General features: G+C 40.3%; 1 protein-coding gene across 7 annotated transcripts in view; it reads right to left on the bottom strand.

Moving 5' to 3' along the window:
* Positions 1-258: 258 nt before the first annotated feature.
* ITGB6 (integrin subunit beta 6) overlaps positions 259-21,618 on the bottom strand; it is a 147,424-nt gene continuing 126,064 nt past the window's right edge. For 5 of the 7 annotated variants that reach the window (XM_081582810.1, XM_081582812.1, XM_081582814.1 and 2 more), the window contains 3 exons: positions 21,256-21,375; positions 15,651-15,817; positions 5,094-7,249 (listed from right to left, as the gene is read on the bottom strand). In XM_081582810.1, the coding sequence (XP_081438936.1) occupies positions 7,151-7,249; positions 15,651-15,817; positions 21,256-21,375 (386 nt within the window). In that variant the 3' untranslated portion in view covers positions 5,094-7,150. Of the gene's footprint in view, positions 2,476-3,134; positions 3,223-5,093; positions 7,250-15,650; positions 15,818-21,255; positions 21,376-21,618 lie in introns of those variants that run through there. The other 2 variants (XM_081582809.1, XM_081582811.1) reach the window with 1 other exon arrangement.

Below are 21,618 nucleotides of genomic sequence, written 5' to 3'. Positions count from 1 at the left end.
TACTGCCTACAGCTAAGTATAGGATACTAAATGGTAGTAACACTGAGTGCTGAGAAAGTTGTTTTGCAGCTGCGACATAAAAATTACTGTGTATCCTTTCCTGTGTCCATCTGGAACTGAAATCATTTTCAAGTTTTTGAATGAATCATGGAATTTTATTAAGGAGTGAGTTGGTTATCTCTTAAAATGAATACTAGATTTGGATAAGCCAAACAATGAACATGACCAAGAAAGCTTCAGAAAGAAAAGCATTGTGTATTTTTCTCGCCTCTGTGACAAATTCATATCTTTTATTAAGCCCAGTGTTTTTAATCTTCTTTTATTTCTACTTTTCTTCTCCAATTTTACCTTCTTAGTAGAAGAGTTTCCAAAATCTGACACATTTCTTGAAATCAATGAAGTAGATGTTTAATATACCAAAACTATACAAGATACATTTAATAGCTAGTCTGCTTAATTTAAATTTTCATTTTCCCACTGCAGTGTTTATAAAACTAGTAATATTCTGTAGAGAATGTGGGAGAATCCCATGGAGCCTGGAGGGCGACAGTCCATGGGGTCACAGAGAGTTAGACACAACTGAAGTGACTTGGCATGCACACACAGAGAACATAGTAGAATATTGTCATTTATTACGGAAGGAGATAAACAAATAAAAAAGATATAGTTCTTATTTTTAAAAAGTTGGTTGGATCTCCTACCATTTGTTTAAAATTTCTTTTAAGAGTTCTTCTCTGTCTCCTCCAGGAGGCAGGGCCCTTGGGGATGCTGGACAAGGGCTTGCAAGGTGCCAACTTCTTCCAATGCAGCCCCGAGGGCGCAGGGTCAGTGAGGACAACAGTGTGTGCGCTCAGCGAGGACTTGGAGGAAGATGGGGGCTCTCCCATCAGACAACCAAGTCCACCTACTTACATGAAACACCAGAATTCCCAGAAAACACCCCTATGGATGTGGAAGTCTTTGCTGCTGACAGAAGTTTCCTTGACATGCTAAGACCCCTCCTCCAAGACCTAAACTTCCCCTCCAGAACTCCTGATGTGGATGCCGCCTCTGTGTGCATAGTGGCAGACCTTTGAGGCATCTGACTTAAAAGGTGGCAGGCAGGGCTCTGGAAAGAGAACTGAGCTCTGTGTGCTTCACATTGACACTCAGACTTGCTAACTGCTGGTTAGAGTCCCATGCCCAAGAAGGTGCTTTACTTTGCAGCTAGGTTTATCATCACCCTACAGGTAAGCCTATGTAGTTCAGTGAAAATCCATGATTAAATCTGGGAAACCAACTCTAAGACCTATCCTACCAGGCTCGGATTAGTAGCAGTGACTTACTGGGATGACAGAGGAGTGGGCAGAGCCAAAGGTAGGCACTGTCAGTGACCTTCAGGATTGTATGGTGTTTTAGGACTGAAGCATTGGAGTGAGATGGCCTCAGGTCCAAACCCTGCCCTGAGCATTTGTAAATTTAGTAACCCTGGGCTATCCTTCAGTTTTTTGAACAGCTGTTTCCCTCTTAGTAAAGTGGGGAAAACAATACAACCTCTCGGGAACTAAATACTACTGTATTTACATACATAATATGCTTTACATAATGCTGGTTATAGTAAATAATAAATGAATGATGACTTTTATTGTCATTATGTCCTTACCGGATTTATGAGAGAGGAGAGCATGGTGGTTAATAGCATGATTCCAAATCCAGAGTTCAAATTCTGGCTTCAAAGCTTGCTAAGTTCATGGCCTGGGCAAGTTACTTACTATCTGTAAAACAGGAGATACTAGTAATACCATTCCATAGGATGGTTGTGGGCTCTGTATGTGTTAGCCTATATAAAACTTTTGGAACAGTAGGTGTTACCTATTTTTAATAACAATACAAGTTATGTAATGCTAGCAAGTTACATCTATTAAAACAAGAAATAAACAATAAATACCTCAAATAAAATAATAGATGTTTCTGGTAAGACGTGCCTGCGTGTGTGTGCTCAGTTACTTCAGTTGTGTCTGATTCTTTGAGACCCTATGGACTGTAGCCCACCAGGCTCTTCTGTCCATGGGATTTTCCAGGCAAGAATACTGGAGTGGGTTGCCATGCCTTCCTCCAGGGGATTTTCCCAACCCAAGGATCGAACCCGTGTCTCCTACGTCTCCTGCATTGTAAGTGGATTCTTTACTGCTGAGCCACCAGGGAAGCCCTCTAGTAAGACACATGTATTAAAATAAAGAAGAAATATACATGTATGTATATGTACACACAAACATGCACCAATAGTAGGTCTAGCGAAGCCAGCTGAAAAAAAAAATACATAGTGACTTTTTCCCCAGTCAGTTATTGACAAACAATGGAGTTTCATGATGCACTGTCTTTTGTTGTTGACTTGGAACTAGATTGGCTACTGCACAAGGACCATGAATGTGAACACATTTCAGGCTGAGAAAGCATATCCTTTTTGAGCAGTAAGTCTCCTCATTAAATCTGTACCTAGAAATCACAAGGAACAGATTGGAATTTCATACTGACTGCTGTGGGATTTGTAAAGCCTTGAAGTTGTCCATGACACCAAAGAGTGTGTGTGAGTCAAATTTGTGCCTCCCAGAGCCTGGCCTCTCCAGGGTCTAGCTCCAGGACAAGCTAAAGAGAGGAAAAATTTCCAAGTTGCCTATGCTGCTCCCTCATTGCTGGTTGTGCAGCCAAGTGGGAGAGAACTGAAGATCAGATATTTGACCTTCACTCAGCCTAGGGTGATTCACGTTTGAATGCCTCCAAAGCACAAGAGAGGCAGCATTTAACAGCCCACAGTCCACAGCTCAGAAGAATTTATGTCTTGGTCCAGGTAGTAGGACATTCCGCCACTGCCCACTATCCTGGCTACTGAAGCCTCATACAAAATTTCACTCATTTAGTACCAGGGCATCCTAGCCCAGATGACCTAGTAAAAGAGGTCCCGGCCCCTTAAGTTTCCTTGCTTTTTAGCTGTGTTGAATCTGCTGCTGTAGAGTGAAATTTAATAAAAGACTTTCTCTTTATCATGTCTCATTCAATTCCTATTTCTTATTCCCTCTGAATAAGGAGTTTTAGATTTCCATAAAATGAGGATGATATGACATCATTATGAATGAGCAACATTTAAGTACACTTACCCTTTGGAGAGATCAACTTACTCCCTCGGTTAAAGATTACTGGGATTGGCAGGATTGCTTGCCTCGTATCTTGTACCTTCAAGAAGTTCTGGAAAAAATGGATATGGAGAGGTGAAGAAGAGAGCAACTCAGAAGACTCTTGGCTGCTTTGGGGGATTCGGAGTCTTCCGTTTGGTGGGTTTCACAGGAGTATTTTGGGGCATGATTGTTTCTGGTATTGACAAGGGGAAACCTGAGCCAGTTTAACACACCGTGCGGACTCTGCTAGATTCTCGTGGAGCTGGGCCTCCTTGCTCCTGCCTTGGAGCCCTGCAGGCTGCCTTCGTCAAGAGTGCAGCAAGCCCAAAAAGACGAATACGTTTAAAGGTTGTTGCGTGGCAGAAACCGACACAACTGTATAAAGCAATTTTCCTCCAATTAAAAAAGAATATCCAACTGCTCCCACTCGCATGTACCTCATTCTCAATATTGCCCAGACATAGTGACTTCCACAAAGACTTTTTCGTCTCTCTCCCCCCAAAATTCCTGACTCTTCCTCAAACCCAGCTGGGAAAGCATGCTCTCTCCCTTCCCCTTAATGGCTCAGTTCAGATCGACCAATTATTGCATTCTTCTTTTAATGTTTCTGTTTTCTCTCCCAGGTCCAGCTGCCACTCTGGACTTGGGCACAAGACTTGCTGTGGCCCTTGACTCCTGGTGAGTTAGTGGGAAGCTGTGGCTCTACCCCCAAGAGGACTGTGTTGGTTGGTGCTGGGGCGACTCTCAGCTTAGACTTGGGGGGCCAGGTAGAGCCAAGTGGATCTGGGATGTGCATAAACTGGATCCAGTATCCTGATAGTGTATATTTATTTGTTTGTTTTCTTCTTCCTGACTTGGGAGCATAGAGACTGGTTATTTTGTTCATTGCTGAATCCATAATCGTAAGAAACATGTCTGGCATACATTAGGTACTCAACAATACTGATTGAATGAGTTCATTGAGCCCCTACTATGTATCAGAGATTGTTATAGGTGCTAGAAGAGACAGGCACTGCTACCATTTTACAGATGGAAAAACTAAGCAGAAAAGTGACTTTCTCAGGACTATTCAAAATGGGAACAGTTTCCAGATTTCCAGACATCTGGCCTTTAGTCTATAAGAAGCATTTTGTTTCTGAATATTAGCATGCTTAACTTGAGTTCCCCTGTCTTTTTGTAAAGAAGGGGCCTTTTTTTCTGAGAGAAAGGACTTTTTCTAAGCTGACTTGCTTTGTGAGCATTTGGTCCCTCTCTGCTTAATTTTTCTGATTTGGAAAATGAGCATCACACCACAAAGTCTACAGATGGATGCTCAAGAAGACAGCACTACCTGACTGTTAGTTTGCTGGGGCTGCCATAACAAAGTACCACAGACTGGGAAGCCTAAAGAGAAGAAATTTATTTTGTCACAATTCTGGAGGCTAGAAGTTCAAGACCCAGCTGTTGGCAGGTTCTTCCAAGGCCTCTCTCCTGATTGCATCTTCTCCCCTTGTCTTTACACGGTCTTCTCTTTGTGCATCTGTGTGACCTAATCTCTTCTTATAAGGACACCAATTATATCAGATTAGAGTGACCTCATTTTAACTCACCTCTTTAAATTTCTTAGCTCCAAATGCAGCCATATTCTGATTTAGACTTCATGTTGTGAATTTGGGGGCGAAAACTCACAATTCAGCACAAACACTTACCCTAAAGAACTTGATTTTACACAATGCGAGGTAATGTCCAGACCTGGTTAAAAACCTCATGATGTCAGTATTGTAAACTTGGAGCAAATTACAGCCGACAACCTGCTGTCTCCTGCCTTTAGTGGCTGCCTCTTTCTGCTCTTCTTCTTGGCTGAGACCAGCAAAGTGGTCAGAACAGGTCACCCAGGGATACAGAAATCCAAGAAGAGGGTTTTGTGCCAGGTAAATAAAAGGAATTATCATTCACCTAAAGTTCATTGTTTAAATTACAATGTTTATTTATATCATTGCAAAATACAATAAAGCAACTTACAAAAAAACCCATTGTATCTTCATGTAACATAACTCTTCAGTGAACAGAAGTACTACTGTTAATGTTTTGACCTTTTCAAGGTCCAGCCTTGGGTCAAAACAGGATGCAGAGAAATAGCAGATTTTTTTCTACCTTCCCCAATATACACACAAAGGAAATTTATATATCCTAAAATCCCATTCTAGGAGTAATACAAAAATATCACACGTAGAGATGAATACCACTGTTGTGTCATTGGAATTGCAACTTCCTTATTGCTTGAGATTTCCCACCAACCCTGGGCTTCAGTCAGGAACGCATGGGTACATCAGCCCTTCAGGTTTCCCAAGTGATTGTTTAGTAATTCTTTTAGTATAACTGTATACTCCCCAAGTGTCTAATTTACCTGAGTTATTTAGAAACCTGAAAAAAAATAAGTCTCTAAGTGATCAAATTGTGTACCAAGCTCTCTGACAGAATTGAAGAGACTTATCATAGATTATTCTGAGCCAGTTCAGTGGATAAACACGAAGCCTCCATTACCTAATGAACTACTCACCTAGTAAAAGGCTTCACATCACAATTTTCTCAAAGGTAATAAACATTGCACAAAAGTACAAGACCTCATCTATATTCCAGTAGTTTAAGTGCTATTTGTCTAGCCGCTATATTTTCAAACAAATGGCAATTATCACTTAACTAACAAAACCTTTCTATCATTTCACTGATAAGAGTCAGTCTCACACTGTGGAAAGAAGCAGCAGCTTAGAGCTAGAAGATCTCAATTCGGGACCAGTTCCACCCACTCTCTGGGGCTTAGTTTCCCTACGAGGATCAATGAGATGAAAGTGCTTTGTGAAGCAGTATTAACTGTAAGGAATAATATTCTACGGAGTTCATCTCTTCAATTAACCTGTGGATCCCTAATTACCCACATGTATTTTGCAAGTAAAATCCAACTTTTTCAAGTAGCATATTCACCATATGCAACTGAAATATGTAAGCTGGGTTATGCAAATGGAAAAAGAATACAGATTTAAGTAAGCCTATTACTCACAGGAGACTTGTGTATTCTTGATATGTTTGATTTAAAACCATTACAAATTTTATTCTGTTTAACACATGGTCCTTTTTGTTATTGGAGCCCATTTTGAATAAGCTATCTCACTATTTAAAGTTTTTGACAAGAAATTAAAACTTTCATATGAAATTTACAGGGTTTACATGACTGTGAAACTGAGTTAAATGGGTTGAGAAATACAGAAGGTGTAATAGTCTGAAAACACAGGGTCAATAGGGAAACTGAACGTAGAAGTTTATTTTTCAGGTCATTAAACATAATCTAATGATAGGCTTGTTATTTTTGTTTTTTACTGGTGACTTCCTAATCTATAAATTACTTTTTCTTCATCTGTAAAACAAAAAAAATTTGACTTTTAGGGGCATTCAAATCTGTAGAAATTATTAATACTTCATTTTCATTCTTACATGAGGAGCATCTTTAGGAGAATTACATCCTATAGCTTAAGTAAAAGTCAGTATCTCATGTTTTTCATTGGTTAAGAAAAAATCTTCTTTAGGAAAGGGCAGATTTACTGGAAGTTTAGAATTCGTTGGCAAGTATGACTATATAATGTGGCATATGGACTTTGTGACTTTGCTGAGACAGAGACTTCAGGTAGCTGTATTTCTGTAACAAATGAGATTCTAATTTCAAACATTTTTCAAATGCAAATCAGGCCTTCATGAATCATTTTGATGATTTTTTGAGGCATTAATGCAACAGAGTTAGTATTTTTGAAATGATCCCCAAAGTCACCCCTTTGCTAAGGATATTTCTCTTCTTGATTATTTTGAAACTTTCAACACCATCTCTAACCTTCACACAGAAAATGACTGATCTCCAAATGACCTATTATTATCTTAAACCAACCTTAAAACAACAAAGAGAGAAAAATTAAATAGTGCAATAACATTTCATATCAGTGAAACAAAATTTGTCTGTGCATAAAGTAGTTCTATCCATCCGTGGAAAGATCAACCTTTTGTTTATCCTTGTGTTTATAGGTTACATTTTTAAAGGTACTGGTGGAGCCTCTGTACAGTGGATTGGTTCCCTAAAAAAGAAAAAAAAAGGGTCCAAATGAAAGTATGTATATTTTGTTACTACACAGTTTTAATATATCTAAATAATTTCAGTGTACATTACAGACTAGAAAAAGAAAGTTAGGCTTAATCTTGGAAGATATTTGAATAATTTTGATTAATTTGATATGTCATACTTTTAGCATTTAAAAATGTATACATCTTTACTTTATTGTTTTTTATTATAAAAAATAATTCTGTATCCTAAAAATCTTACCCTTTTTGAAAATGCACTAAATCATGGATTTTTGGAAATGCACATGGAACAAAAAATGGCTGCTTTGTTGGCTGCTATTTTAACAGAGCTGAAAACAGTTCAACTAGCCCACAGCAAGCACTCAGAATTTATCAAATGAACAGAATGAACCAACAGGTGACCCAAAAGTAAAACGTGAAAGATAAAAATGGGAAAAGTGAACTAGTAGAAGCATACAAAGATGAATGACATACACACTGAGTGAAGTCAGAGAAAGAGAAATATCCTATGATGTCGCTTATATGCTGAATCTAAGAAGAAATGATACAAATGAACTTATTTACAAAACAGAAACAGACTCACAGACTTAGAGAACCAATTTATGGTTGCTGGGGGGAGGGTTGGGGTAAGGGATAGTCTGGAGTTTGGGATGGGCATGTACACTCTGCTATATTTAAAACGTATAACCAATAAGGACCTACTGTATAGCACAGGGAACTCTGCTCAAGGTTATGTAACAGCCTGAATGGGAGGGGGGTTTGAGGGAGAATGGACACATGTATATGCATAGCTGAGTTCCATTGCTGTGCACCTAAAACTATCCCAACATTACTAATCGGCTACAATCTGATACACAATAAAAAGGTAAAAAGAAACAAAAGATGAATGACATAGTATCCACCTTTAAGAAATGCATTGAGATGGTGAGAAGCATCAAACTAGGGCACAAATAATCTTGCTAAAATGAGACCAAAATTCAGGAGGAGTTACAACTAGCTTCTTGGGACAGCAAACACCTGCTCAGTTCAGTTCAGTTCAGTTCGGTCGCTCAGTCGTGTCCGACACTTTGCGACCCCATGAATTGCAGCACGCCAGGCCTCCCTGTCCATCACCAACTTCCGGAGTCTACCCAAACCCATGTCCATCGAGTCGGTGATGCCATCCAGCCATCTCATCCTCTGTCGTTCCCTTCTCCTCCTGCCCCCAATCCTTCCCAGCATCAGGGTCTTTTCCAATGAGTCAACTCTTTGCATGAGGTGGCCAAAGTATTGGAGTTTCAGCTTCAACATCAGTCCTTCCAATGACCACACAGGACTGATCTCCTTTAGGATGGACTGGTTGGATCTTCTTGCAGTCCAAGGGACTCTCAACAGTCTTCTCCAACATCACAGTTCAAAAGCATCAATTCTGCGGCACTCAGCTTTCTTCACCATCCAACTCTCACATCCATACATGACTACTGGAAAAACCATAGCCTTGACTAGACGGACTTTTGTTGGCAAAGTAATGTCTCTGCTTTTCAATATGCTATGTAGGTTGGTCATAACCTTCCTTCCAAAGAGTAAGCGTCTTTTAATTTCATGGCTGCAGTCACCATCAGCAGTGATTTTGGAGCCCAAAAATATAAAGTCTGACACTGTTTCCACTGTTTCCCCATCTATTTCCCATGAAGTGATGGGACCAGATGCCATAATCTTAGTTTTCTGAATGTTGAGCTTTAAGCCAACTTTTTCACTCTCCTCCTTCACCTTCATCAAGAGGCTCTTTAGTTCTTCTTCGCTTTCTGCCATAAGGGTGATGTCATCTGCATATCTGAGGTTATTGATATTTCTCCCAGCAATCTTGATTCCAGCTTGTGTTTCTTCCAGCCCAGCATTTCTCATGATGTACTCTGCATATAAGTTAAATAAGCAGGGTGACAATATACAGCCTTGACATACTCCTTTCCTATTTGGAACCAATCTGTTGTTCCATGTCCAGTTCTAACTGTTGCTTCCTGACCTGCATACAGATTTCTCAGGAAGCAGGTCAGGTGGTCTGGTATTCCCATCTCTTGAAGAATTTTCCAGAGTTTTTTGTGATCCACACAGTCAAAGGCTTTGGCATAGTCAATAAAGCAAAAGTATATGTTTTTCTGGAATTCTCTTGCTTTTTCGATAATCCAGCAGATGTTGGCAATTTGATCTCTGGTTCCTCTGCCTTTTCTAAAACCAGCTTGAACATCTGGAAGTTCACGGTTCACGTATAGTTGAAGCCTGGCTTGGAGAATTTTGAGCATTACTTCACTAGCATGTGAGATGAGTGCAATTGTGTGGTAGTTTGAGCATTCTTTGGCATTACCTTTCTTTGGGATTGGAATGAAAACTGACCTTTTCCAGTCCTGTGGCCACTGCTGAGTTTTCCAGATTTGCTGTCATATTGAGTGCTGCACTTTCACAGCATCATCTTTTAGGATTTGAAATAGCTCAACTGGAATTCCATCACCTCCACTAGCTTTGTTCGTAGTGATGCTTTCTAAGGCCCACTTGACTTCACATTCCAGGATGTCTGGCTCTAGGTGAGTGATCACACCATCGTGATTATCTGGGTCATGAAGATCTTTTTCGTACAGGTCTTCTGTGTATTCTTGCCACCACTTCTTAATATCTTCTGCTTCTGTTAGGTACATACCATTTCTGTCCTTTATCGAACCCATCTTTGCATGAAATGTTCCCTTGGTATCTCTAATTTTCTTGAAGAGATTTCTAGTCTTTCCCATTCTGTTGTTTTCCTCATTTCTTTGCATTGATTGCTGAGGAAGGCTTTCTTATCTCTCCTTGCTATTCTTTGGAACTCTGCATTCAGATGGGAATATCTTTTCTTTTTTCCTTTGCTCTTCGCTTCTCTTCTTTTCACAGCTATTTGTAAGGCCTCCTCAGACAGCCATTTTGCTTTTTTGCTAGTAAAAAGAATTCGGTGGCTTTCCCTTGCTAGAGAATAACAGTGTGGGAAGGAGAGAGTCACAAGAGACGGGCATGTGGGATACCAGGCTCATGACAGAGTACTGGTCCCCAGGAGGGTTGGGCAAAACAGCTTTGCCCCCGGGGCAGTAGAAGGGTTGTGGGCAAAGCCTGGATAATTCAATTGCTCTGTCTGGACTGTAGATGTGTTTCCAGGTGCCATCACCAGGACCAGATAGCCCAAAGCTCTCTAGGTGTTTGAATAAATGCTCAACCTGAGCCTCCAATTTCTCTCCTTCAGTTTCATTGTTCCATGCAGGCATGAGATGTCTGCATAAGGAACATTTCCTTCTGTCCCATTCCCCAAGGTTGGGCATGCAGACTTTGGCTTCAGAGAGCCTGGGTTCTAACCCAGCTCTACCATGTAACCTTACTTAAGCAGCTCTGAACCTTGGCATTCTCATCCATAAGAGGGATTACCAAAGTGCCCACCTGGTCCAGGAGGACCGTACTTCAGCAGGTATCTGGCACATAGTAAGTGCTCAAAAAATGCTGCTTCTTCTCATCAGTTCAATTCAGTCATGCAGTCGTGTCTGACTCTTTGCGACTCCACGGACTGCAGCAGGCCAAGTTTCCCTGTCCACCACCTACTCCCAGAGCTTGCTCAAACTCATGTCCTTCAAGTTGCTGATGCCATTCAACCATCGTCTGTCATCCCCTTCTCCTCTTGCCTTCAGTCTTTCCCAGCATCAGGGTCTTTTCCAATGAGTCAGTTCTTTACATCAGGTGGCCAAAGTAGTGGAGCTTCAGCTTCAGCATCAGTCCTACTTACATATAACTTCTTGGCATTTGGAATTTCCTTTTTTTAAGGTCCTGGATAGGGTGCTAAAAATATGCCCCACTTTTGGGCTTTGGGATTCAGCACAGCATTTCCAAGCCCTTTTTTGAGTATGTATGGAGTCTGGGTGCCACCTCTGACCCTCCAAATTATCATACTTTGATCTTCTTATCCCCTAAAATGGCAGAGATGGTAGCATTTTCTAGGCATAGATTTGAAAGAAAAAAAAAATGCAATTGTATTTGCTTTCTCAGTACATTTCTCTCAGCTCTCAGAAGAACTGAATAAAATTAAAAACCATTCTCTGGCCTCTCCCTCTTGTTTCCCTTGGATGCACTGAAGTGTCTTCACTGTGAAGAGGAGTCACACCTACACCTGTTTCTGTGTTGCCCAGAGCCAGTGGCCTGCCTCTGACTGAGCAACATGTTACCTTTGTCCATGAGCCTTTGCAGAGAGATGCTATCTCACTAAAGAGGGCAAATAAAGAAGAGGTTCCCTGGTGGTGGATGACGAGTGAAGGCCAAGTCACTATATTGCTTCTACTCCTGAGGTCAGCTTGGATAATCATGAGGACCCTCCAGTCCTTACTTAGTCCTACTGCAATAAGAACTTGAGATTTGGAGGGTATATGGCAGATGGATGTGGTCTTAGATGCAAGCAGAGTCTTGTTCACAAACAAAATTCATGTGTTTAAATTTAAGAGATTAATTTAATTGCAAACTAGTAAGTTTAAGTTGGGTACAGAAGAATAACAGACTCGACTGAAGAGGAAAAACGGGACAAAAATGAGATGTGAAGGCAGGGAATAATGGGTGGGGCACTGTCCTGGAGGAAGTGAGGGACTTAGGAAACCAGACACTGTGTAAGAAAGTTGTGAGTAGGGCCAGGGCAGAGCTTTGTAGGACTAGGAGCTCTTTTGTGGACCCCATCCCAGATCATGTCAGGCATCCCACATCTCACACTAAACACAGTTGATATGCACAGCAAAGGAAGTGACTTAAGTTGCAATTGACTGGATACACGATGCTATTTGGCAGATATTTTGTTGAATGTTTTATTTTGATTCTGCAGTTTTCTTTCTGTGTTTTGAAGCAACTCTATTTATTAAAGTTTACAATATTTGGTGTGGGGGGGTCCTCTTGCAAAGGTAGTCATAGAGTCTGGGCATGCTAATAGGGGTGGTAGATGAAGCAGTTCCCAACATAGTAGGAGGGTAAGGTGGAAGCTTAAAGCAAGGGTAAAAGCAAGTACATTTGATGCAGGCCAGTAGAGTTTTTCCTGGCCTCAGCTGATGATCAGAACTCAGAAGAATGAGCTCAAATGAAATGTTGTTGGCAGGAGAAAGTGGGGTGATGTCCAGCACTGCCTTCTTTAGTGCCATGCCAGTGGCAGCTTCTCTGACTAGGATTTCCAGCTGAGACACGGGCTTGGGTCTGGCTCCATTTCTGGTGGACCTGCCCTCCTGCACTGTTTAAACAAGATCAAGTTTCCTCCAACCCTCTGGAGTCACTAGGCTGACTCCCCCAGGAGTTCTGGAAGGTACTAATTTAGGCTGTGGATTTTACAAATCCAATGGCACATTTTTTGAGCTTGAAAAAGTGGTAATAAGAAAGCTCTCTGTCATGACCCACAGCTGCCTTAATGACTGCCTAACTGCCAAATGTAGACCTGATTTGCTTAGCGCAGTGCAAAATCAATCCATGACTGTAACGAATGTCAGACTGAACGTTTTTCGCCTTTAGTTAATGACTTGTCATCCTAGAAAAAAATGTCTTATCAAAAATGGATTTAAATATCTTCCTTTTGTGTTTTCATAAAGACTATGGATGGGGGGTTATTTCTAAATGTGTAATAAGAAGTAACCTTTCTTTATAGTTGATGAATGAAATATTTTAGGAAGCAAGAACAAAGCTCTTTCTTATCCAGAGCTCTATTACCTTTAGAGTCTAATGGGGGCCTAACGGTCGGAAGATCCCACTGCTGTCCCTTGAGATTCCTTGGGTTTGAAGACCAAATTCAGTTCTTCAAGAGGAAAAAGGTTTTAGATAAAAACAAAATCAAATCAAAAGCCTCAAAATGGATGCACTGAGCAGCATTCTTTTTTTTTTCAATAGGATATATTAGTGAAATTTGAATTGAATAATTTGAATTAAACCTCTTTTGCATCCAAGTGAATAATTATGACCCAGTCATTATCTAGTCAAGAACATCAAACATTTGTTATTCAAAGAAACTCAATTTAACAGGGAATAATATTTTTCATTTATGCTTTTATCTGTTTAATGCATATTTTAATTCCACGTTAGGTGAAGAGACAACAAAAATTCAGCATTTGAATTTCAGTCATGTTCTACATCCTGAGGGAAAACAATTCATGTTTTGGGGAAAATTAACTGTTAATTAAAATGTTATTTTAAAGATATTAATCATTTGTCAGGATTCATGCCTTTGTAGGAGAACATGAAAAAGTGCTGGTTAGTAGATACTCATCATATAATTGCCCAAGTGCTTGTTTTCAGAACACCTGCCTATTATTTCTAGGAGGGTCAAGGCTGTGCTTGGAAGAAAAGGCTGCAATTAGGATTTCAGCTCCATCATAAAGCAGCAATTTGGGAAATCGCTTATCCTCTCTGAGCCTCAATTTTCTTACATTAAAAAATGGGAGTATCAAGACTACTGCATAGGGCTCGTGGTCTTTCAACTAACTACTGCTATTGCATTTTGTACTAACTTAATCACATTCTTGTTTGCTTCTTTTCCAAAAATGTTTCCAGTTTAGGTTATTAGAGAATACTGAATCGAGTTCCCTGTGCTATATGCAGTAGGTCCTTTTTGGTTACCTGTTTTACAATAGTAGTGTGTATGAACCTATGGTTACTGGGGAAATGGGTTGGGTGGGTAAGGGATGGATTGGGGGTTTGAGATTGACATGAACACACTAATCACATTGTTTAACCTGGTTGCCTTCTGACCCCTGCCAGGCATTTTCTTGGCAGTTGGTGAGAGTTAAAAACAACATCTATGGACAGGGAGTCAGGGGAAGTTAATTGCTCCAATACTTCTGCTTCATAGTACTGGGTTCTAAGTCACCAACTAACTTGTCAGGTTACATTTTTACCTCATTAGAGACAGAAACATTATATCTTCATTGCAAATCCTTACTTTACATTACTAAGGGTTTTGTTTAATTAGGAAAAGTCCACACATACACAAAAGAAGAGGAAAGTCGTGTCACGAACCTCTGTAGACCCAACACCCAGATTCAGGGGTTATCAAGATTTTGCCACAGTTACTTCAACTATCCCTCTCTCTCTTTTGGCTGAATTATTTAAGAGCAAACCCAGCTTTCACTTCCTTTTTACTGTAAACCTTAATTATTTTCTATCAAAGCCTCATGCCATTATCCTACCTAACTGAATTAACCATAATTTCTTGCCATCAGTCTAATACCCAGGTCTATACTTTTTTTTCCAGTTGTCCAAAAATATATATTAGTTAGAGTGCTCAAATCAAGATCAAAACAAGATCCATACATTGCATTTGGTTGTTGTGTCTAAAGGTATTTTTAATGGGAAGATAAAGTAGATAAAAATTTTCATGGTCTATTGCCCTGCACCATATATTATATTTATTTCAAAATAACTACATAAGATATAACATCCCTTATTAAGATAAATGTACCTAAAACAGAAAATTCCATTTGCTTTAGGTACGGAAGATATCATTATAGAACCAGAGAAAAAAGTGTTAACATCAATTATTTGGGGAGATGAACCCAAAGGAGCATTGCATTTGCCCGTATTTTCTCCAGTGATATCATGGTTTTAAGAATCAGCAATGTAAGATAATTGCTATCAGATAGCCGGACACACCATTAGAGAGAGAGAGATGAAATTAAAACCATGAAATTGTTTCTATGGGCCTCTAGAAATGTAATTATCTCTCCTGTGGAAAAGAAACACAGAAAATTGGAGTCCTGTTTTGTGTTTGCCCACTGTGAAGAGAAGACACATAAATTATATCTATTGAGTACATATGTTTAAAAGTCAATACTTTGGAGGGTTGTTTTTTTTTTTTTCCAGGTAGCTGTTTAAAATTGATGCTATTCAGAAAAGCTAACTGGATGGTATTTTAAGTCTTCTTGCCTTACTTTTTTAACCTGTTATGAGTAATGAGTATTTCCATGGAAATTGGCATGAACTGTCATACTACTCCTGAACATTATTTCATTAGCTCTAACAGCCGATTTATGGAAATGTTTAGATGTAGCATGTATGCTTGTCAAATTGGGCCTGCAGGAACCTTCTGGTGGTAAAGAATAAAATTTATCGTCTTGATGTTCCTAAGCAGCTAACCGTATAAGGAGTTTCATGAGACTCTTCGGAGTAGGGGAAATCTTCATTGCAATGAGAGACAAATGAATTCTGTGAGGACTATCTGAGTCCCAGAGAATGGACAGAGACCGCTTTGTCCCCAAAGCAGAACAGAAACCAGCTGATGGGGACTTGGTGAGAGGAGCAGAGAAAGAATGTGACAGTTTAACTCTTAGTGCAGAAGAAATCCAACACCCCATCTTTTCCTCAGGACAAGAAGTAGCTAGCCCCTAGGTGTGCACATACCGTTTGCCACTTGGCCTTTGACCTTTCTGCTTCAAATTTGGCAACTTCTTTCCTATCATGAAAAGACACCAGGAGCTTCCAAATGCACAGTAGGACGACTCCAATAAGAAGAATAGCCAGCGAAACCCCCAACATGATCATGGGAATATTTGGAGGTTTTGGACAGTCTGTGGAAACAAAGAAAATCACATTAAGGAGATGGTTCAATTAATGTTCTGATGTAGAGAAAACACTTCTCATTAAATTTTTCAAACCATACTTTTTCTGCAGTGCAGGAAAGATAATAATCTCTTTTGTTCTGCTGAATTTTAAAAAATGAGTTATTTGTTGAAGGATAGCCCTATTTCTTCAAGGGAAACAAAAGCTAAAGTAAGAACTTGATTATTCAAAGCAAATGGATATGTACTTGAATGACTGACTCAAAAAGAATTAGAATTCAAAAGAGTGACAATTAATACACAAGGAGTATTTAAAGGATCAGTGAAAAAGACTGTAGTTTACTAAAGATGACCTCTTCTGAGTATAAGACAAAGTAGAAATGGAATGTGTACACACACATACACTTTTTCATGGATTTTCTTGAATCGTGTAGGAGATTACACTCAAAATTAAATACAACCTACCCCCGAGAAGTATACTACTTGCTCTTCCTTTTAAAATATATAGACAGAAAATAATCATGATTTTCAGTTTTATTTTCACTCTAATGTAGTGCCCTGGTGTCTTGGAAAATTTCTGAATTAGGTTCAAGAGAGGTGGGTTCCATTCCCATCTGATGGACAGTAGCTGTCTGAAATCCATTAAGTCTCCCCATCTCTCTGAGCCCCAGTGCCCTCGCCTGTAAAACCAAGGTGTGGGGCTTCAGTGTTCCCTTAGCTTCCTGATAAGATTATGCCCAGGTGCTCATGCTTTTTAAACCCACCCCTGAAATTCCTAGACCCATCCCCTGAGATTCTAATTCAGTTGGTTTGGATGGAGCCACAGACTCTTTATTGTTAAAAGTATCCCAAGTGATTCTTATCTCCAGGGAAGTTTGAGAAATTAAGTGTTCTGTATAGTCCTTTCTACTCGAACATTCTATGAAATGTTATTTTGACTCTATTGATGATATTAATACAATTTTGTAATTATACAGTACCTTCTCTCATTGACAGCAGAATGACTAATAACACTTGCAGTATGCCTGGGAGATGATACATTTCTTAATGAAGCATTATAATTAAGCTCTCCCTTTGCTATCATGGGAAAAAAAATCCCCCATAAAAATTATCATTAAATATCTGCCTCCCTCTGCAAGAAGTGAGGAAAATCCGTGGTATCTCGGGAGGAAATGAATCATGCTTAGTTTATCCTAACTCTTATTGCTTTTAGATATTTAATAAGGAGAGTTATACACACAGGACGAGTCATGCTGCTTTCAAGGTAAGATCTATAGCGGATCTGAATTTAAGTGGGACTAATGACCCCCTAACAGCATGACGCCTGGTCTCACACACTTTTGTTCTTTAGCCAAAAAGCCATGTAAGGTGATTAGGCAGAAATAAGTAGAGGAGTTAATGAAATAGCTGCTACAGCATGAAGATCTAAAGACGGTTTCTAGAATAGCAAATGAACCATGGCTGCTTCTAATAGGTTAGCAACACTCCTGCAAAGAAAGTGACAGGCCTGTGTCCATGAGAATATATACTGGCTACATCTTTGACTGTGAAATGTCTGGGGTGGGGCATAGAATGTTCTTGCTCCAAGCAAAATGAAGCTTGTTGAAACCCTGCAGCCAGAACATGAATTAGGAGGGCTCTCTGCTGCTGCTGCTGCTGCTAAGTCGCTTCAGTCGTGTCCGACTCTGTGCGACCCCATAGACGGCAGCCCACCAGGCTCCCCTGTCCCTGGGATTCTCCAGGCAAGGACACTGGAGTGGGTTGCCATTTCCTTCTCCAGTGCATGAAAGTGAAAAGTGAAAGTGAAGTCGCTCAGTCGGTCCGACTCTTGGCGACCCCATGGGCTGCAGCCTACCAGGCTCCTCCGTCCATGGGATTTTCCAGGCAAGAGTACTGGAGTGGGTTGCCATCGCCTTCTCCAGTAGGCAATAAATATAGGAGGAATGGACATGGCCTGGTGGAGATACTTATTTTAAGAATTTAGAGTCACTGGGAATTAAACATTTGTCAAGCAAGGATTTTGGCCCAGGCTCCAGAGCAGGTATTACACAGAAGAAATTTCCACTTTCCATACTCCCTTCAGTATTTCTTGAGATGTTCATACTGAAGACATGTAGGTAGGAGGAAAGGCTTTCTCTATCACTGTGTACCATCCAGGCTGGTCTGTTGAGTCCAGGTCAGTGCGGCACCTAATTCTAAAGTGCTGAATTTCTATTGCTGCCAATCTGGTAGCCCAGTCACATGTGGCTATAGCTCAATAGTCACTAGAAATGTGATTTTTCAGAATTAGGCTTTGTGTTAAGTGTGAAATACACACTGATTTTGAAAACTTGATAAGAAAAAAAAGTGCAATATCTCATTAACAATTTTATATTGACTGTACATTGACATAAGATTTTGGATGTAATGGATTAAATAAAACATACTATTAAAATTAATTTATTTTATACTTTTTATGGGAGGCAGGAGGATGGCTCCAAGAGGGAGGGGATATAGATGCAATTATGGCTGATTCGTGTTGTTGTAAGGCAGAAAGCAACACAACATTGTAAAGCCATTATCCTCTAGTCAAAAATTACACAAAGGTTAACTAGAAAATTTAACAATACCATATGGTTTGCATAACATTTCTATGGGAGAGCGCTCTCTGACGTAATCTGGGGATTCAGATTTCTTTATGCTCATTCAGCCAGTGGGAGGCAGTAGAGCACAGTAGTTAAGAGCACGGGCGCCGGGCCAGACGGCCAGAGATCCTAGCCAGCGCTAGTATTTAACTGCTGCAAGACCTAGCACATTATTAACGTCTCAATCTCCTTACCCATAAGATGGAAATAATAGCAATACCTGCTTTATATGGTTGTTGAGAATGTTGAATTAATACATGTAAAACATAGAATAACACCTGACATGGTATTAGTAAGGGCTCAATAAATGACAGCTGCCATTATTGTTAGTAGCAGTAATAGTAGTAGTATTACAACAAAGGCACCCTTCTCCCTTTCTAGCCTCAAGACCTCAAGGGCTTGGAATCTCCAAGGTGGAACCTGTGGGTGTCAGATCCACACTCATATCCATGCCAGGAAGCCTCCCCAACTATCATTCATCATGGTTCTCATGAATGCGGCTTTTGTCTGCTGGAAGTTTCTCTGGAAAATAGATGATTGAAGATCTCCCTACATTCACACACACACTGATGGTGACTCTTCACTTGGCTATCTTTTTCTATTTGGTTGGAGAACCCTGGGACTCCTTAACTTTCACATCCTCCTTTCTCATTTTGCCTCTTTTCTCGGGGTGCCTCCAACCAGCTGCTCGGGGGCTCTCTGGTCTTAAAGCTGTGAGAGGGGACAGCAGACTCCAGGGTCAGGCTCTGTCCAGGGCCCCCAGATGCTGATCTATCTGGGAACATTTACCAGGAAAGGAGCATCCTTCAAGCTGTCAGGTGACTCCTGTTAAACCTTAGGGAGGTCATTTCCCCCTCACTTTTTCCTGCTACAAAAGCAGAGGGGGAATAAAAAGCCTTAATAAAAAGACATCAGGGCAGGTGAGGGCTTCTCAGAAAGATGGCATGTTGATGTGCCCCTCCTATTGTGTGGACAAAAGAAGAAAAACCCAACAGTTCAGTAATGAGGAAGCATTTAGCAACCAAAGGCAAGTTTCACAAGACAAAAATAAAAAAAAGAAAATCAACTCGATACGAAAGTCCTTGAATTAAAGACAGAACCTATTCTGGAAAGTTTCGTTTTTGTTTGAAAGTCGCCTTTCCAATGAAGTTAATAGTATAAGGAGTGGCTTTGATTTCAAGAGAACTAGTTAAAGCCATTACCATGGTCACAGAGGGCGGGGGTGTAGATAAAGAATTTGCCTTTAGAAAACAGATGATGAGGAGGCAGGTGTTTGTACTATAAAGTATTTCTTCTTGGTACAGCAGGAGTCACCTTAAATTTCCTTAACTAATGGCCTCTACAGTGCCCTTTATGTATGCATTTCAGATGAGATCGGGTGTGTTCAGGGTGGTATGGCCGTAGACAATATGTATGCATTTCAAAGAAGCTGATTTACGGGAGCTATTCATGAGCAAGTCTCCAGGAGTACTCTGCCCATCTGAGCGACAAGGTCACCATCAGACACTTGTATCTTGCATTGTGCTGACCTCTACCTCTCCCTGACCCTTAGCACTGCAATGTGGTACTTTTCTAATCTTGTTTTCTTGGTAAGTTCATAGTGCTTTGAACTTACTTCTTGATAACGGTGTCATTGCTTTTCACAGTCTTAAGTGATGGCAGTTTGGTACTCTTGGGTTCACATTCAGGACTTAATGCTTTGTCAAGCCCATTGGTAGACCAGCACACACAACAAAACACCTCGGCCTTCTAGCCTGCCTTGCTGCCCTTGTCTGGGCCAGAAGTTGGGCTCCAAGCTTTTGGGGGAAAGAGGAGGAGGCTGATGACAAGAGCCAGAGAGGTCTGATTTCATGCAGCTGTCGTTTCTACCGTAAAGGTTTAGGGGCACATCATTAACTGAAGACAGAAAAGGTGAGGCATCTGTGAGTATCTAAGCAGGCAGACAGGGCTGTGAGGGTTAGAGTCACCCAGAAGAGGTCTAAAAGCCAGCTGTATCAGAGTTGCCTGGAGAAGTGTTAAAATGCAGATTCCTGGGCCTTATCTGGCCCGCTGACTCAGGACACAGTCTAACAAGCTCCCCATGTGAAACTCACTAAAACTTTGGAACGTCTCAACAAAAGTGCTTTTCTCACTATTTTCTTCTCTCCTGGCTGTAAGCTTCTCTTTCTTCTTCACTGAAAATGAAGCTGACTCCATGAATTGGTATGGAGGAAAACTCACAAGAAGCGATGGACTCTGACTTCCTTTAGAGATTCCTTCCTTCCTTCCTTGTCACTCATGCCTTTTCTGACTCAGCTGTCATTTAACGACCCATTGGGTAAGTTATTAACTAGTACATGTTTTACATGCATTTTTTCACTTAATCCTTGACTCAACCCTTAGAAGAAAGTACTGTTGTTTTTCCCATTTTACAGATGAGGAAATAGAGACATGCAGAGGAAGTATCTTCCAAAATGTCAATGAAGTGGTGGAGCAGGATCTGAGCCCAAAGTTTGCCTGATTCAAAGCTTGTTCTCTTAGACTGTTGTACTCCTCTTCCCTGTTAGTCTTTCCTAAAACCATACCTTTTGCTGACATTTAATTGGTCCACCTTTCTATAATTCATCAGCCACCTTTTTGGATTGGAACACTCTTCTCTTGTGTTTGGTCTTAATAAGAGACATTGGAACATACCAAACCTTTCAATAGGTATCTTTCAGTCATAGGGAAATAAAAAATTTGGAAATGTCTTTCCTGGCAAGCTACCCAGAGTATGTTTCTGGTTGTTTTCTCCTTTCTCATGTAGTATTTTTTATCACTGACAAGGGAAGGCAAGCCACCCACCTTTCTCGTTGATGCTGTGAATGACAGTTTTCCCTTCATTATCTGTAGTTAGTAGGAATGTAATAAGGCATTCATTTTCTCCTTGCAGAGAACAGGAAACAGAGCTATCCTTTGAGAAATCTGTAGATAAAGAAGTCATTCATTAGGTTAAATGAGTTTCCAAAAGATGTTTTTTTAAAGCAAAGTAGTATTGAGTTTTATTATGCAAATAGGAATTTCCAACGTTGCAGAATAGGAATAGAAAAGACAGGATTTTCCTCCACCCACTGAGGGTTTAATTTCTACTCCTGTTCCAGAAGAACAGTTCCAGGTGTGGTCAATCAGGACTGACCATCAAATGCACCCATCAGTCTGATAGGTACA

The sequence above is a fragment of the Giraffa tippelskirchi genome, chromosome 3 (assembly GCF_054371585.1).
Source record: "Giraffa tippelskirchi isolate mGirTip1 chromosome 3, T2T-mGirTip1v1.2.pri, whole genome shotgun sequence".
Classification (NCBI taxonomy): domain Eukaryota; kingdom Metazoa; phylum Chordata; class Mammalia; order Artiodactyla; family Giraffidae; genus Giraffa; species Giraffa tippelskirchi.
Note: the sequence above shows the minus strand (reverse complement) of the source record. Positions and strands in the feature narration are given on the sequence as shown.